The 17,995-nt window shown below is 39.3% G+C and overlaps 2 protein-coding genes across 4 annotated transcripts; one reads left to right on the top strand and one right to left on the bottom strand.

Moving 5' to 3' along the window:
- Positions 1-2,087: 2,087 nt before the first annotated feature.
- Positions 2,088-6,611, bottom strand: rbm14a (RNA binding motif protein 14a). 2 transcript variants are annotated; one of them, XM_077233354.1, is made up of 4 exons: positions 6,408-6,611; positions 5,135-5,498; positions 4,203-5,052; positions 2,088-4,095 (listed from the first exon to the last, which is right to left on the bottom strand). In XM_077233354.1, exons 2-4 carry the CDS (start codon positions 5,481-5,483, stop codon positions 3,813-3,815), a joined length of 1,482 nt encoding a protein of 493 aa, XP_077089469.1. In that variant the 5' UTR covers positions 5,484-5,498; positions 6,408-6,611; the 3' UTR covers positions 2,088-3,812. The 2 variants fall into 2 exon arrangements, with proteins under 2 accessions (XP_077089469.1, XP_077089470.1); XM_077233355.1 differs by having other exon boundaries at positions 6,296-6,460.
- On the top strand, positions 5,620-17,993 carry rin1a (Ras and Rab interactor 1a). Of its 2 annotated transcripts, none has more exons than XM_077233349.1 (12): positions 5,620-5,713; positions 7,042-7,354; positions 12,788-12,979; positions 13,079-13,193; positions 13,339-13,411; positions 13,508-13,599; positions 14,036-14,601; positions 14,681-15,170; positions 15,264-15,572; positions 16,508-16,639; positions 16,724-16,890; positions 17,015-17,993. In XM_077233349.1, the coding sequence occupies exons 3-12, from the start codon at positions 12,791-12,793 to the stop codon at positions 17,327-17,329; spliced, it is 2,448 nt and encodes an 815-aa protein (XP_077089464.1). In that variant the 5' UTR covers positions 5,620-5,713; positions 7,042-7,354; positions 12,788-12,790; the 3' UTR covers positions 17,330-17,993. The 2 variants fall into 2 exon arrangements, with proteins under 2 accessions (XP_077089464.1, XP_077089465.1); XM_077233350.1 differs by having other exon boundaries at positions 5,631-5,713; positions 12,791-12,979.
- Positions 17,994-17,995: the final 2 nt, after the last annotated feature.

The following is a 17,995-nucleotide window of genomic DNA, read 5'->3' as shown; positions in this document are numbered from 1 at the left end:
CACAAAATACATTTCTGACAAATTTGCAGCAGATGGTCCCCATGTTAAAGGGATAGTTCACCCAAAAACGAAATTTCTGTCGTTAATTACTCACCCTCATGTCGTTCCAAACCCGTAAAACCTTTGTTCATCTTCAGAACACAAATTAAGATATTTTTGATGAAATCCGAGCGGTTTCTGAACCAGCCACATGCAGCAACGTCATTGAAACCTTTAAGGCCCAGAAAGGTAGTAAAGACATCGTTAAAATAGTCCACATGACTACAGTGTTTCAACCTTAATATTATGCAGCGACGAGAACTTTGTGCGCAAAAAACAAACAAAAATAATGACTTTATTCAACAATTACTTCACTTCCGTGTCAGTCTCCTACGTAGTTAATAGTGCAGCGCTTTGTTCTACGTCAGAACGCTGGCTCATTATTGGCCGAAGCTGTTCACGTAAGCACCACAACGCATGCATGTGATGCTGACGCACGAGCTGGCAAATAATGAGCCGGCGTTCTTACATAGAACCCAGAAGTACTGCACTGAACAATGTTGAAGAGAAGAAATTGTTGAATAAAGTCATTATTTTTGTTTGTTTTTTAGGTTGAAGCACTGTAGTCAAAAGGACCATTTTAACTGTCTTTGAAACTTTCAAGGCCCATAAAGGTTGTAATGACGTTGCTGCCTATGGCTGGTTCAGAAGCCTCTCGGATTTCATCAAAAATATCTTAATTTGTGTTCTGAAGATAAATTAAGGGTCTTAAGGATTTGGAACAAAATGAGGGCGAGTAATTATTGACAGAAATTTCATTTTTGGGTTAACTAAACCTTAAAGAGTTAATTTTGCTTATTCAAATCTGTATGTGGAAAACATTCAAAATCATGCACAGTTTTTACCCTGAGACAACTGAAAAAATTTGTTGTTTTCTTTTATGAGCAATTTGCAGAAGATATCTGAATCAATAACCCTTCTCTTAGAGTTAAAAATAAAATCAGTGTGTTGCAGTGGGATCTTGTGAGGCTGAAATGGTGGTAGTAGACAAACTTGAGGTGGATGTGAGCTGGACGCATTGGTTACTCACCTACGAGATCATTTCCCTACTTTTGGACAGCTCTGCACCCTTCTTAAGTATTCAAATACAGTTGGAGCGCCTCATCTCGCCAACTGGAAGTGCTTCAAAAAGACTACATGCCAGAGAACAAGCCAAGGCAAATGTCAGCCATTCTTCCCTCTAACTGCTTGAGAAAACACTTGGAAATTTATTTCCAGCTCGACTTGAAAGCATACTCACAGAAAACAAACCTCAAAGGCACTAAAACCTTTTATCATGAGAATTGGAGATATTCTACCAATTGAGTTTCAGACAAAATACCAAACCATGAGCATTTTGGGGAAGCTAAAGGAGCTGATCCTACTGCTCCAGGTTTAAAGAAAAAACAACAATTCCCCCACAATAGGCACTGATCCAACCACATAGCAGAAAATATGTGCCATCCCCATTGTGTTGACTGTACTGTCAGTATAAACTGATGTGGGTCTGTTCTGAGCCTCTCTAGTAGGCGTGTTAGAATCATGGGGAAGTGTATAATCGAGATGCAGGCGTGGTTGGGGGCAAATGGCTTTACCTTAGTGGGGAGCACGTCCGAGGCATTGTGGGGTGCTAATTCTCTTCCCCCGTCATGCTCAACTTGGCGTCCTGAGGCCTGGGAGCCATTTTAGCTGTAGTTAGCGAAAAGGGAAAATGTGGCTGGAACAGCAGTAATAACAACAAGAGACATACACTATTTATAATAATACAAAACAAACAATTTACTGTGTAGAATTATTTGTGTGGAGTCCTGGTGTGCTGCAAAAAGCTACACCACCACCACCTTTCCATCTCCATTCTATCATACATCAAATTGAGAACATTAACACTACAGTGTTTTGTTTTTTTTTTGCCTGTGAAGTGTAATCAAAGAGATGAATGTAGAGTGGTGAGATTATGGGTTATGTGTGCTAAGTGAGATTTGTGTGTGTACCCCACCATATTTCTTTGGAATGAAAGACTGAAGACTGCCTGAGGGGCATTCTAGGAAAAGAGGACATACATAACAGAATTAAACAAACCATTACTTTTATCATAGCTTCCAATTTCAATCATTCACTTTTATTGTGTCTGAAGGGAAGCTACTCAACTGTCAATTCTCAATCTGTATCACGGAACCAAGAATTTTAGCAAAAAATCTATTGCAGATAGTATGAGTTCTTGGGTAGATTCCCTTCATACTTTACAAAAGTTTGACACTTCTAGCTAGTTACATGGACTTTAACCTGGATGAATTATTCACACACTTTCAGTTTATAATGTTATAACATGTATGTTTAATTGAATTGCCTAAAATGCTCAAACTGGGACAGCACATTTTTTTTTCCTTAAGAACAAAAATACAATTGTATGAAGCACTTCACTGTTTTTTCACTCTTATAACCAATTGCCTTAACTATATGTCAGGCCTGAACAAGTTTATCACCCCCCCCCCCCCCTAAATAACTAAGTGTTTCCACCCCAAAACCCCTGAAATAACTTCAAATGATTCGAATAATAAAGAGACTATAATAAATGTGAACAAAAATGGTCAGAGAAACATAATAGAAATTGCATGGGGCTATTTTCAAAGGAAACAAGAACGTAAAAACCTCATTCTCTTTTAAAGACATTTGAGGGGTTACCACCCGTACTAGTAAGTCAATACTCCCAAGTATTCTGTCCATGTAAGAGAACGATGCAAGGCCAGAGATGGCAGTCGTTTGCTCTTTAAATCCTGCAAAACATGCATAATTGCTACTGGCAGGCTATAGAACCAGCTGTTTGCTATTTAGCAACAACGACATCTCGTAACTCATTCAGAGTCAATATAGGTATCCAAATGGAAAACATTTAGAACATTGAATATGCCTATTGAGCAACAAATTAAAGGTGTCCCTTTGCAGTTAATCTGTTCTTACCTCTCTTTCGCGACAGGCAATTTTAATATCAGTTTTATTGTAGTCGAACTGGGCAGGCGTAACCATCTGCACTAGAGAGGCAGTGGTTAGAGCATTTAAGTACAGATTTGTGGATTAGTTTGGTACGGATTTACCTAAATATATCCATATGCACCACCCTTACTCAAATAGGACTATACAACATAAGTATGATGTGCATGTGATTGTGGTGCTCATGTAAGCTAAGGGATCAGCCAAACTGTTAACATTGTGTTCTCACTCACACACACACACAGGTCCTCTTTATATTCTATCGAAACTATGCTGTCTTCCTAGTCGGTGTGAAATTTAACATCAGTCTAAGCCAAATACAATATACTGAAAACAATTTGGATTAAGATATTTGACCGAGACTTGCTCCTCCTTTGCTGAACCATGAATTTAATAAAACTGTACCTTAGATGACGTACTTGGTTTTACAAAAGTCTGTATACAAAAAAAAAATTTTTTTTACAAGGCACAGTCATTTGACTTCAGAGAATGTTAGACCCGACACAACGGTCAAAGGGTATTTTATCTATAAAATTGACAGCTAATGTAATTCTGAGCACTTCGAAAAAATAAGGGGGGGGGGGGGGGCTGGGGGGGCGAGAGGAGCTCAGAATCAAAATGACCTTGTAAACTTCTACATTCTGTACATAATGACATTTGACATTATGCAGGGGATAGATAACTGCGAAACTAAAATAATTCAATTTATCCCTTTCCTCCAGTTTACTTTGTCATGTAGGACCAAAACTGACGCACGCACACATTTTCACAGCCATACACGTGTGCACACACTCATGTAATGGGGGCTATCGATATGGGGACTCAGATGTGTGTTGGTGAGAGTAATCAGGATGGCGTAGGAGGGGCTCCTTGTGTGCTGAAGTTGGCTCATACACTCTCGGTGAAGCTGTGGTGCCAGGTGCGGCCATCTGTTGCAGATCCATTGGGCCTGGAGGCACCATTGGCATCGGAGGAGGTGGCGGCGGAGGCGGCGGATAGCTGTACTGGTACTGCTGGTACTGTTGGTACTGCTGGTATTGTTGGTACTGCTGGAACTGCTGGTACTGCTGGTAGTACTCTGCATAGCACCTGGTATGGAAAAATAAAAAATAAATATTGTATATAATATATATATATATATATAAATAAAATATATTATGCATCATTATGTAGCAAAACATTTAGAATGCCTTTACCTTGCAATTGGGTCTCCATTTTTAACTGCAGGTAATTCTGGACCACCAGGTGGTGTTGGGAGCAGAGCCCGTCGTTTGGGTCGTGTCTGGGAGAACGGCTGGGGAACGGGGTCAGGCAGTAACGGGGTCGAACGCCGTATTGGACTTCGGTCTCGGTCTGATTTGGTCACAGCCTGCTGTTCGGCCAAAACTTGCTGTCCCTGCTCAAAGAATCGTGCCCGAGCGGCTTCAAACATGGCTTGGGGGTCAGGCTCTGTGCCTCCCATGGTCCCATAAGCTGGACTGGCACTGTACAGAGAGGAATTTGCTCCGTAGGCAGGGTTAATTGCGGTAGCGCCCGGAGGAGCTTCTCCTTCAGTGGGGTAGCCATTCCTAGTCTGGCTTGTCGTTGAGCTGAGCACCTGGTCTGCGACAGCACTGTAGACTTGACTTGCCAGGGCCCCGTACACCGCGGCACTGACAGGTTTGCCATCAACCCTGGAAGTGGTCAAGTCTTTCAGAGCTGCAAACGTCGGGTCAGTGCTCGCAGTGTTGTAGAAAGAGTTGTGGACACTCTGCTGCACCTGAAGAGGAAGCCCAGCAGCGGCGGCAGCAGCTGCGGCTAAGACAGCAGCCTGACTCTGGTGGTGCTCCATGGGAGGCCTGTTGATTGGACATTCTCCTGCAAAGTGGCCATGCGCACCACAGCTGGCACAAGGGACCTTGTTTGTGGTCTGCTGTACCTTTGAGAGCTCCACTGCGAGCGGACGTCCCATAAATGAGGTCCCGTGAAGACCCTCAATGGCTTGATCTGCATCCTCTTTGCGCTCCATGTGCACAAAGGCGTAGCCTGTTAAAGAGGAGAGCTTTGCTGCAAGAGAATAAGTTGTAATGTCATATAATGCCAATATTTATGCACTGATACAAAGCAGGTGTATTATAAACACACTTACTCTTTACTTTGTCACAATCAAGAACTTTGCCGTAAGCTGAGAAGAGCTCATACAGGTCTTCAACTGAACAAGAAGCACACAGGTTCCCCACAAATACTTTGGTGGAATTGAGGGGCCTCCCTTTGGATTCCTCAACTACAAGGCTCCGGCCACGGTACTCTCGACCATTCAGATCACGGATGGCACGGTCAGCAGCCCCTTCTCCCTGCAGATGGACAAAGGCAAACTGCCTCAGTACAGTTAAGTGCACCACTTCTCCATAAGGGGCAAAAAGTGCTATTAGGTCATCTTGTGTGGTTTCCAAATCCAGATTCCCAACAAAGAGCTTCACTGCGTTGCTGTCGTCCATTTCACCCCAGAATACCTAGAAATAGGGAACAAGCCTTATTTCTTACTTTTTGGCGGCAAGAACCAATTCATACTAAAACTAAACGGCTCTGAAATTTGAGGAGGGCTTATCAAATGTAAATATAACCGGTTCAGCTGGGGAAAAAACAGAGCACTGAGACACCTAAAATCAAATTACGCACGTTTTTCCACTCCACTGGTCTACTTTACCATTGTTTTTTTGTAAATGTGGTAAGTGTTTGGCCTTTGTGCTTAAAATTGTTTACTTTAAATTATTTGACTAAGTTCAAAAAGTTTTAACATTAAAAACCGCGTCTCTAGTCGTGGTTTATTTTTCCACTGACCTGGGTTTCGCATTTTTAAACGCAAAAACGCGTTTTGTGTGAAAAGACCCATATAATAGTTCGTCTCGCCACTCGTATGGGGTGATAGACGCAAGAGAAAAAGGCAAAATGCAAAATTCTCCGACCATTACGGTTATAAAATATAAAACATTAGCTCGCCAGATGCGGGGACGCGCTGCTAATCTGAGCTGCGCAGTAACTTAGCTTCTAGAAAGCGCTGAGCTCACCGAGTTTAGCTAATGACAACTGGCGGTGATTTACACACAGAGTGTTAGCCAGCTGACTTTAAACAGCTTCCTCGAAACATTCGCATCTGCCAGACCCATAAGACGCGCCATTTGTGTTCATATAAGCCTTAAAGGAATTTTAAAAATCGCATAAATAGCACGCGCGTAGTTTGCTAGCCACGAGCTAGCTTGTTAGCAGCCATAAACAAGGAAATACAAAAATGAACGCTCATCATACTCACTGTTAACACAATTCAGGGGAAGCGGGAACAAATACGACCAAAAGCTAATGAATAGAGTCGAAGCGCTAAGTTATCAACACGACAAAAATGTTTTGTCGACCCTTTCTCTTACCGAACGCGGTGAACAGACTTCATATCCGTTTCCCGACTGTTTGACGGTGTGACAGTCGTCCTGTCCGTGCAAGTGCAAATAATAGGTGGAAGGATCCGGAATTTGTCATTATAAAGTAGGCTATACTTAAATAGGGAACGTTCACAATTTCATAGGGAAGAACGTTGTTTTCCAAGTATTAGAAATAACGTGCATGGAATGCACAAAGAGAAACAGAATGGCAGTCAGATCCATAAATATATAAAGTCCCCATAAAACATGGAAACCCAACGTGTGTGTTTGTGTTTTCTTTTTGTTTTGGTATATCTGTTCATCAAACTGTTATACCCTATATATTTCAATATGCAATTGATTATTTTAATGCTTATTTATTATAATCTGACTAGCAATATTAAAAGACGAACTAGTCCAGGTTTCAGCTGAAAAGTCATTATGACGACGCTGTATTAATTTCAAAGAGGAAATGTGGAAGCTGACATCTACTATGTATTTTATTATTGTTATCAATTTTAAAGAGGGAATGTGGAAGACATAGGTATATGATTATTGTTATTATTAATTTCAAATTGGGAATGTGGACTTGGGGCAATAAATTATATGATTATATTTCTCTCTCTTTGTGTTCGTATTATAGGGCGTCACAGCAACACATGCGCATGCCCAGGTATGAAACACGACTTGTCATGTACGAGAACGCGCTCGCCTGGAAAACATGTGTACGAGTCGAGAAGACGAAATAGACAGTGTGAATCACAGTTTCACACAGACTCCTGTTGGTATCTTTTTAAACGTGTGAATTGTGGAATAACAAGCAAAACCCACCTAATTATATATTCCCGGACTTTCCACATTTCCAAAAGTAATTCAGAGCATTTCATGGATCTGACGGAAAAGTCACGAAGTTGTGTAGTTTGTTCTTTTTGAATAGCAGCGACTGATGAACAGAGGTAAGTGGCTCTTCTCTATCTCTTTTAAATATGGTCGTTATGACTAAAGTGTTTTAGTGACAGGTTATATTTACAGTACAGTAAAAACAACCCTTTTCTTAGAGAGAACTTATATTGAGGAAGTTCGCGCTTAGTCACAAAAGTGTAAGATGTTGATTATTATTTTTAAATAATGAAGATTGTACTGTGTTTAATAAAGACTTTTCACTGATATTGACAAAGATTCGCGTTGTCAAGATTTATATATTGCATTCTCCTATTATACACGTATCAGTGTTTGTTCTTTTTTTAATAGCTACCAATCTCTATATAAACACACACACACACACACACACACACACACACACACACACACACACACACACACACACACACACACACACACACACACACACACACATGTATATGCCTGTGTAACCCTGTGTGTGTGTATGTTCGTATATATATATATATATATATATATATATATATATATGCACATATATACATATATACCGGTATGTCAAATTATATTGTTTCAGTATGTTTCTTTTATAACATATATTTGACTTATACGTGTTTACGTATACGTATTTATGAATCCCATTACTCTGGCTATACTGTATACAGTACATTTTTAAATAAAAAGACATATCCTCTGTCATTCCCTTTAGTGCTGTATCCAGTTAAAGCTCCTGAAAATATCTTTTTCAGGCAACAATTAAAAAACCTCAGCCTGCATTACAGAACAGAGATAATAGCAGCTCTTTCCCAGTGCATACTTAAAGGCTTCCTTCTCACCAGTCTGGACTTGCTCTGCTCATGCCCAGACACCAATAAATGAGGCAGCAATCATTTCAGAGCTCAGGCAGACAGGACTACAGTTTTCCCGCCCTTATTTATCCATTAAAACTGAATTCACCATTGGAATGGTTAAGGACATAGAAGAATGTTGAAGGAGAGATGTTGGCATAAGGTGTTTGGCATACTCTCTTATTATTTGTTCATCTTTTTTTTTTTTTTTTAAAAAACTAGTTTTTCCAAATCAAAAGTAGTGTGGCCTAACCAGGAATACACGGTGTTGTCATGCGACAACATAACAATAAAAAAGGACAATATTAAGACATAATTGGACAGATAAATGACATTTTGAAACGTGGAGAAAAAGATGAGGTACGTTAAGCAGTCTTATTACGAATCCGGTCCTAAAAGCACGAAGATGTTAGCTCGTCGATTAAAGAAACAACAGGCATTAAATACAGTCTATAAAATTCAGGATCCTACGACAAAACAGTTAGTATATGAGCCAGAAAAGATTGAAATTATTTTTGAGAATTATTGCAAGTCATTATATTCCCAACCCCCAGCTGCAAATATAGGTAGAATGAAAACGTTTTTAAACACCCTAGATCTACCCTCGATTGGTTCAACACAGAACAAATTTTTCACTGCACTAATCACAATGGAAGAAGAAGAGAGACATGTACAAGATGTTTAGGGAAGAATTGGAACCAATCTTACTAAGAACATTTAATCAGACCCTCAAAGAAGTGAGACTCCCTCCATCATGGAGAGAGGCGGTCATAACAATAATCCCGAAAGAAGGTAAAGATTAAGAATACTGCGATTCGTATAGACCAATCTCTATTTTGAATGTGGACTATAACTAAACTATTCACCTCGATTATTTGTAAAAGGTTTGAAACTTTTCTACCTGATCTAATTGATGAAGATCAAACTGGTTTTATTAAGAACCGGCAAACACACGATAACATTAGGAGAACATTACATGTTATAGAGAATATTAAAAAGAACCATGAATGTGCTGTTATTCTGAGTCTTGATGCAGAAAAGGCATTTGATAGTGTCAATTGGGCCTTTATGTACCAAGTGCTTGAAAGATTTGGATTTAACGAAATTCAGTACAGTGTATTAGAACAATTTATTCAGAACCAATAGCCAGAATCAAAGTTAATGGTCATTTGAAAGCCACTTTCAATCTAAGTAGGGGTACAAAACAGGGCTGTTGTTTGAGCCCCACTCTTTTTGCCCTTTATACTGAGCCTTTGGCTCAAGCAGTAATGCAAAGTGAGGAATTGGGTGGGATAAGAATTGGAGATGACCACCATGTAATTGGGTTGTTTGCTGATGATGTTATTATTTATCTCAAGGAGCCTGAAACTGCTCTCCCAGTACTTATGGACCTACTGGAAGATTATGGGAAACTATCTGGATATAAATTAAATGTCTCAAAAACTCAGGTTCTATCATTTAATAATTCCCCATCACATCTAATTAGACAAAAATAAAACCTAAAATGGGATGCAAAGCACATCAAGTACCTGGGGGTAATTCTAACAAAAGAATATTCAGAACTCTATTGTAATAATTATAATAAGGACATCCAAAGAGACATTGAGAGATGGTCGACTCTACCTATGGAATTCAGCTCGCGAATAGAGGTCGTGAAAATGAATGTTGTCCCGAGATTGCTGTATCTTTTCCAAGCTCTATCAGTAACGATCCCTAAGTTTCAGTTCAGGGCTTGGGACAGGATGATTTCAAGATTTATCTGGGAGGGGAAAAAACATCGAATAAGATAATGTTACAGCTAGCAAAAGACAAAAGTGGACTAGCCCTACCAAATTTACTGGAATATTTTTACGCTGCACAAATTAGACCATGCGTATGCCTGTGTAACCCTAGCTATATATCGAAATGGAAAGATATAGAACTCGCAAACCAGAGTTTACCTATACAGTTCCTTTTAGGTGATAAAGAAAAAATGTTGGAATCAAAAAAGAATCTAGATCAAATATCAGTTATTACGCTTGATATTTGTTTTAAACTAGTTGAGCAGTATAACCTAAAAAATCAGATAAAATTGTTAAGATGGGTGGCATTTGATCCTAATTTTAAACCAGGGCTCCTTGATGCAGGATTCAGGAGATGGTAAAGGTCTGACTGCTTTGTGCACCTTTGTTACACATGGAAATTTTTAAAGTTTTGCTGAATTGAAAGAAAATTATGATTTTGGAAAAAATTATTTCTATCGGTATTTACAAATACGGGACAATTTTTAAAGGGAGTTTAAAAAATTGGGTAGTACGGAACCGAATACGTTGGTAGATTTGATAGCTAATTCCTATACAAAGAATAATCCCAGAACAATAAAAATAATAAAAAACACATCTAGCTATATTAAGCAGAAATGGGAAAGAGAATTAGGGGAAGAAATTCCAAATGAAGAATGGTATCTTGCTTGCAAAACACAACATACCTATTCACAGAGATGGAAAGAGTTCGCATGATAAATTTAGTGCGTTATTTCATTACCCCCAAAAATAAAAGTAAACAATTATGCTGGAGGATATGTGGGATACTGATGTTGATCATCTTCATGTATTCTGGAGTTGCCCAAAAATATTACCTTTCTGGGACATGGTTTTGAAGTAAATCCGAAAGATTTTAGGTTATAAAATACCAAGAAATTTCAACACATTGTATCTGGGAAACACCACACACTTAGTGTTGAGAGGAGATGTGTATCTTGTTAATATATTAAGTGTAGCATGTAAGAAGAGTATTATGAGGCATTGGTATAAGCCGGACATCCCCTAACTAGAAGTTAGGAAAAATTGAAATTGAATTGCTAAGAAATTGTTAAAGAAATATATAATATGGAAGAATTGACTTTTATTTTGATACTTTTTTGAGACTTTTTTCTAAAATACTGGAAGAAATGGATTGAGTATTGTAATGTAAACAGTCAATGATTAAATGTAAAACTATACTTGCTCCAGAACAGAATTTCTTAATGTTGAATCCTTGAAAAAACATCAATAAAAATACAGTAAAAAAATCAGGACAATATTAATTTGTTTATTAAACATCCCATATTTAGATTTTTTTATTAATTAAAAAAAATAAAACGTTTTATACGTTTTGTTTAGGTCAATGGACTAACCCAAAGAAAATGTTTTTTGACTCATGACTTAAAAACTTGATAATTTGCTAAATCTATGTTTTGCAAATATCAACTTTTTGAGTCATGAATTAAAAATCTTTATTTTCTTTTTTAAGTAATAATTAAAGCTGTAGTCCATAGTTTTTCCTCTTTGTCGCCATCTCTGTTCGAAATCTGCAATTGCAGTTATTCGCGGAATTATCAACTTTACGTGGGTTGTGCCTCGACACAGCGCGGATGAATCCAATGTTTTGAGGAGAATGTGTGGATACAGTAATTGTGTATCAAATTACACTCTTATTGCCCCATAAGCAGACTTGTTAAAATATTATTATTATAAAGTATTATTAGAGGCATATCCCAGTTGGCCTTTTGTCCTACTAAATTAATCTACAACATTCTGGGGGAATTTTTAATATATCACTCTTTTAATATAGTTTTTACCCATATGTTCTTTATCTTCCATGTAACATCAAAATTATAATAATACTTATAATATAATGTATACCTATACATTCATGCATTTTGGCAGACTTTTATCAAAAAGCCACTTACATTCACTTGCATTCAAAGCGTTTAGACTACATTTTATCAGTTCTTCTCAGTTGAGCCTAGTTTATAGAATTAAGTTTTAGAAAAGGTATCTGGCCTTTCCTAAATTTTAACAGTGGAGGCGTGTGTGTCCGTGGGTAGGAATGCCCAGTGGAATATGTAAGCCTCTGTTGCCATAGCAGCCATTGGCTCTTGCCAAAAAGTATTGGCCCACACAGAGTCAACCTGCTACCCAACCTCACTCAACTAGTGACAAGTTACTTTACGAGTCAGCATTAGATACTAAAGAGTGTTCATTATATAAGATGTATCAGTGAAAAAAGAAAGTTTTCAAATAATGCATCCACTCCTGTATTTTTTTATTTGTATTTTTTAAATAGAACTGATTCCCGTCATGATAAACATGACCTTTTCCCGCCTTTATTACACTAATACTTATCGAAAATGTGATTCTCAGTTCCTCTTCACCTTGCATCACATTAGGTATAAATGATGCTTCTGTTGTTTCGTCTTTAGGAACAATGCAAGTGTTTTTTGAATGGTCTGTGTGAATGCAGAACAAAAACGGTAGAGATGTGGTATTAGTCAGACTGTGACACACCGTTCTCACATGGCCGGGAGAAAAACAGAGTCAGCGAGGGAGTTTCCCATAGCCATTGAAAAGCAACGTTCGGAAGGAATAAGTAGGCACATGATTGTGTGACAATAGCCATTCTAGGAAAAACAGTGGCAAAATGTATGAGAAACACACATGAGAAAAAACTAAGATGTGTACATGAATAATTTACTGTAAGACAGGTCTAAGTCACTGACTTACAGACATCCTCCAAAACTGGTCAGAACTTCCTTTTTTTGCCAATTGCCAATGAGAACATTCACAAAGAGGAGAAACAATGATTCATTGTCAAAGGAGTTGAGATCTCGCTGTCGTTCAGAAGATGCAGGGTGACCCCGTGTACGACTATCCTGACTCTCGGCCCGTGGGGGACAGACGGGCTTGTCCACAGAGAGGATCCCTGAGGATCATCAGTGTACTGGACCGGCTCTTGCTGACACACCCTGTGTGGCTCCAGCTCTCCGGGAACTCGGCTACAGCTCTACACATCCTGCGGCGTGAGCCCCCTGGGGTGAGCAAGCACATTCCAAACAACACCTGCTGTGAAAAGAGACATTTAGCCTACAATCAAACTTTAACAACATTCTTGGAAACTTTTGTTACCTTGCAGACGTTCCTGGTGCGCAAGTCCAGTACATCACAGAAGAAAATGCTGTGCGTCCGGCTGGCCGATGACAGCACGCCGTCCTTCATTAAACAGGTTGTCATTCAAGAAGAGGACTCAGGTGAGTTTGTTAATAAATTACTCTTGTCATTTTGAATACATTTTAAGCAAGTAAGCAGCGAGTTGGCCATACTATTCTGTTTATTTTATGTCAACATTAGTTATCGACTTTTGGTGACTAAACCATTTTTCCTTTTTATTAACAGCCTTCTCTTTGGAAAGCTCAGCTATCAGTTTCCCAGATCTGTGCAGACTCGTTGCCTTCTACTGTGTCAGTCGGTATGGATTAGTATTTACTATATTCTATCTACAACAACAGTAAGGCACTCCCTAAATATGGTATTTTTATTCCATTACTGTGGATCTGTATTTTAGGGATGTGCTTCCTTTCACTCTGGAGCTGCCTGAAGCAATAGCCAAGGCTTCCTCACACAAACAGTTGGAGTCAATCTCTCATATGGGTGTGGGTAGGTACAACTTTGATTATCTGTTGAAATGAATTGAAGGTTTAAAAGGCGCTTTCTGTCGGGCATTTTATGATGCTCATACAACAATACCAGAATTATAGGTAGAGCATAGGTTCTTATAGATTTTATTTTTGTATTGTACAAAAAAAAAAGTGGTGGCAAAAGTTTTGGGTCAGTTTTAATTAAATTAATACTTTTATTCAGCGAAGATGAAGACGAGTAAAAAGTATGATATTTGTCTTTCAAATGTAGTGAAGTTAAAGTAAAACTTTTCCAGAAAAAATAATACTCAAAAAGTGTACTTAAGAACAGTACTCAAGTAAATGTACTTTGTTATTGTCCACCTCTGCTCAAACGATTTTAGAGTTCATAGGTCAGCTAATCTGCATGATAAAAAATGTTCATCATAATCTCGATGCCTTTCTGTATTCCACAGAGTTCTGGAGTTCCCAGTTAAATGTCCGAGGTCCTCGTAATGAACCTCCTGCCGCTGACAAACTCTTGCCCCCAACTCAATGCCCAGAAGACTGCTCAACGCCCATCAACCCAAACCCCACCCCATTCCAGGAGCTTTGCCCAATCCAAACACGGAGTCCCTGTGAGCTGAATTACGGGGGAGGCAAAGGTTTATGTTTCGTCAACCCCCTCTTCCTACAAGACTACCCTGGTCGCAACGCCATTCGAAGACGTCATCATTTCAAAACCAGCATAAAGGTTCGAGTCTCTACTGAAAATTCCAGCCCCCTGTCACCACCTGTCACCCCACCACCTCCACCACCGTTACTGGCCAAAGCCAAATGCAAAGCAAGATTAAAAGCTTTAAAACAGATGACCCCACCTGTTGCAGTTCAGGCTGGTGAGGAAGCTATCAAGAAGACTGAGCAGGAAGCCACAGAGTATATGCAACCTTGTGTAGTGTCTCAGAAGAAGACCATGGTCACCCCTACTCTTTCACCCACTGCTGAAGAAGACGACTATCAGATGCCCAAGGCTCTTCAGAAGGTAGAGACATTTCAGCACTGATTTTACGGGATATTTTAGTTTAGTTCGTGTTTTCTTGACTGTCTATTTGCGCTTTTAGGCCCAGATGAAAATCCTGGAGCAGAAAGGACAGGAAGAAGAGGAGGAAGAGCTTGTTCTGGAACAGCGCCACGCTCCGTCCCTTAGTGAGCTGGACAGCAGCAGTTCGCTTAGCAGCCTCGACGAGACTGAGGAGAGTCCCGAGCGTCCTCCCCTCATGCGAGGAACTAGCAACCCAGTTATGTCACCTCCCAGGAAGTCCATGTCCGCCCTACGCAAGATGAGTGCCGCCTTCATATCCTTTTTCGCCCCAGAGAAGCGAGTGGCGCGGATGGTGGAGGACCTGTCTCGGGATCGCCGCATGGCGTTTGGCGCTCTGGTTCAGGACTTCCTGAGGCAGCAGAGAGAGGCACTGAAGCCCAAGTGCTTGAACTCTCCTGTACAGCTACTGCAGGATTTGCGTCTCTTCATGAGTCAGGCCAAAGCGTTTCTTCTGGAGTGTGGAGAGCTTGAACCTCCAATAGAAACTCTTCTGACTGAGAACGAGAAAGGTATTTAAATCCGTTTGATGTAATGTAATAATGTTGTCAGTATCATTTAAACGAGTTAAATGGTGAAATACCACTTTATTTTCCTGTGTGCAGACCAAGCGCTGGAGAAAGCCATGTTCCGCTGTGTGCTGAAGCCTCTGAAGCCTCAGATTGATGCGGCTCTTCGGACCCTGCACAAACAAGATGGTTCCTTCCAGAGAATGACGGACAACTTGCAAAGAGCCAAAGGAGCCTCACCGCAGAAGCTCTTTGGGGTTCAGGTGGGCGTTCCTGACGCCCAGGGCATTGAGAAAATTAAGCACAAGTTGACTCTAATGCAGCGGGCTTACTCACCCATTGACAAAGTGCTGCTACTCCTGCAGATCTGCAAACTCATTTACAAAGCCATGAAAAGCAAAGCAGGTAATGAAGTTCTTAAATAGCATTGCTTTTTTTTATACATGTAGATGTATTTGTGCAGATACACGACCATTCAAAAGTTTGGGGTCAGTAAGATATTTTTTAAAGTCCCCCTTTAGTCAATTTTATCCCTTAAAACGTATCTTTGATCACCAAAATTACATATTTAAACTTATTTTCCTTTAAAATAGCTTGAATGTAACTACACTGTTGCCTCATTCAGTATACGCGGTTCTATGAATATGCAAATTAGCCCCGCCTCCACTCACACCAGCTCAAGAGATCCACTCACTGACGATCATATGTTGATGTGATTGGTTATATGGTAGTTTGTGATGTCGGAAACACCAGGGATTTTAAGCCACGGTCTTTGGTTCACTGGTACAATGGTGTTGACTTATGAATTTGCACATGGCTTGTTTTAAAGCATATTAAAAACACCACACATAGGCATATAAACAACATTTAAAAGCTGGATTTCCACCACAGGGGGACTTCAAATGTTTTTGAAAGAAGTCTCTAATGCTCACCAGGGCTGCATTTATTTGATCAAAAATACAATAAAAACAGTAATATTTGTGAAATATTGTTAACATTTAAAAGAGTTTTCTATTTTACTATATTTTAAAATGTAGTTTATTCCTGTGATGGCAAAGCTGAATTTTCAGCATCATTACTCCAGTCTTCAGTGTCACATGATCATTCAGAAATCATTCTAAAATGCTGATTTGCTGCTCAAGAAACATTTCTTATTATCATCAATGTTGAAAACAGTTGTGCTGCCAAGTTTTTTTGTGGAACCCATGCTAAATTTGTTCAGGATTCTCCAATAGAATGGGATTTATTTGGAATAGAAATCTTTTGCAAGATTATAAATGTCTTTACTGTCACTATTGATAAATGGAGTCCTTGCTATCTGTATTTCTAAAAAAAAACAGGTCAGGAATTTGGAGCAGATGACTTCCTGCCCGCTCTATCCTATGTGATGGTCCTGTGCAATATGCCAGAGATCTCTTTGGAGGTGGAGTATATGATGGAGCTTTTGGAAAGCTCTTGGCTTACAGGAGAAGGTATGGATAAATGCTTTGGAATCTTTAGCTAATTACTATTATTTATTTTCATTATTATTAATAATTATTATTATTGTCTTGAAGGGGGTTACTATCTGACAAGTCTCTATGCCAGTCTGAGTCTGATTCAGAGTCAGCCAGATGATGTGCCACCCAACGGCCTCACAACCCAGGCCAGAGAGTCTCTGAAAGAATGGAGTCGGCGTCGGAGCAACGAAACCACAAATCAGAAAGACAACAAATTGCCCCAGGTCAGATATACTGGTTGAATAAAGCAAAGTACGTCATCACTTGCTGAATCGTGCAAGAAATAAAAGTTTATATTAAAAGTAGCAACAAAAAACAAGAGCTCTATGTGTTGTTTTTATGCCACAGAGATTTATAAAGGTGCTGTTTCAAGATGATGACCGTAGCATAGTGAAAACTCTAATGTGGAAGACTGCGCTCGACGGTGAGGCTATGGCTAATCTCTGTGCTTTGAAGTTTGGGGTGGACCGGCCGGAGGATTACAGCCTGTACTGGAGGAAAGACGGGGAGATAACACCTCTCCCGTCCAACGCCCAGGTTCAAGACCTGCAGAGCATGGGCGCGAGTGGGGTTCCCCTTATTTACCAGGTGACCAATCAGGCTGAAAGTTCCCAGAAGCTGAACAGAGGCAGCGCAGTCGATCTCACAGAGGAGACTTCATAATATAGGGCTTTTTTTTAATGCTACAAGTAGGTCATTGCAAATTTATTGGTTATTTATTGGCATCTATGGTTCCATGAAGAACCTTCAACACAAACTGAACCTTTTCATTGCACAAAATATTTTTTATAGTAAAAAGGTTCTTTAAATTATTAAAATATTCTTCACACTAAGAAAAAAAATAATTATTTGAAGTACAGTTGACTAAAAGGTTCTGTGGGAATTGATCTTCTATGGTATTGCAGCCAAATCCCTCTTTTGAAACTTACATTTTTAAGAGTGCAAGATGTAAAATCAGCCTATTTTTGTATCCATTACTGGTAATTATAGATAGTCTTCAGTTGGTCTTCAGTTGGTGTTCTGTGAGATGTCATTGGGCTAAATTATAAGGCATTTCCTCTTGTTATATTATTTAGAATTTTCTTATAGGTTGGTTATTAATGACTTGATTGATTGTCCCGACTTTCAGTTTTCAATTCCCTTTTTGTCTTTTCTAATGTAAAAACTGTGTGGGTAATTAACCAGTTATGGAAATTTCTCATTTATGAGATGGTCAGTATTGAGTTACTGGATATTATCTTATTGTTCACCTTGTATCATGATAATATTTATATGAAATGCATTGTACAAATGTTTTGGTATTTTGAAAGTAAACAACAATACAATATC

The sequence above is a fragment of the Siphateles boraxobius genome, unplaced genomic scaffold (assembly GCF_051911475.1).
Source record: "Siphateles boraxobius isolate OS27281-9 unplaced genomic scaffold, OSU_SipBor_1 18, whole genome shotgun sequence".
Taxonomy (NCBI): domain Eukaryota; kingdom Metazoa; phylum Chordata; class Actinopteri; order Cypriniformes; family Leuciscidae; genus Siphateles; species Siphateles boraxobius.
This window is presented reverse-complemented; position numbering and strand designations above follow the sequence as displayed.

What these genes read in the sequence shown, in the direction of transcription:
- rbm14a (XM_077233354.1), bottom strand. Translation starts at nt 5,483, where the DNA reads ATGGACGACAGCAACGCAGTGAAGCTCTTTGTTGGGAATCTGGATTTG. An exon ending in TGATTGTGACAAAGTAAAGA is followed by an intron (nt 5,053 to 5,134) that starts GTAAGTGTGTTT and finishes ATTCTCTTGCAG; the next exon opens with CAAAGCTCTCCTCTTTAACA. An exon ending in AATGGAGACCCAATTGCAAG is followed by an intron (nt 4,096 to 4,202) that starts GTAAAGGCATTC and finishes TTTCCATACCAG; the next exon opens with GTGCTATGCAGAGTACTACC.
- rin1a (XM_077233349.1), top strand. Translation starts at nt 12,791, where the DNA reads ATGCAGGGTGACCCCGTGTACGACTATCCTGACTCTCGGCCCGTGGGG. An exon ending in TGCGGCGTGAGCCCCCTGGG is followed by an intron (nt 12,980 to 13,078) that starts GTGAGCAAGCAC and finishes GTTACCTTGCAG; the next exon opens with ACGTTCCTGGTGCGCAAGTC. An exon ending in TGCCCAAGGCTCTTCAGAAG is followed by an intron (nt 14,602 to 14,680) that starts GTAGAGACATTT and finishes TTGCGCTTTTAG; the next exon opens with GCCCAGATGAAAATCCTGGA.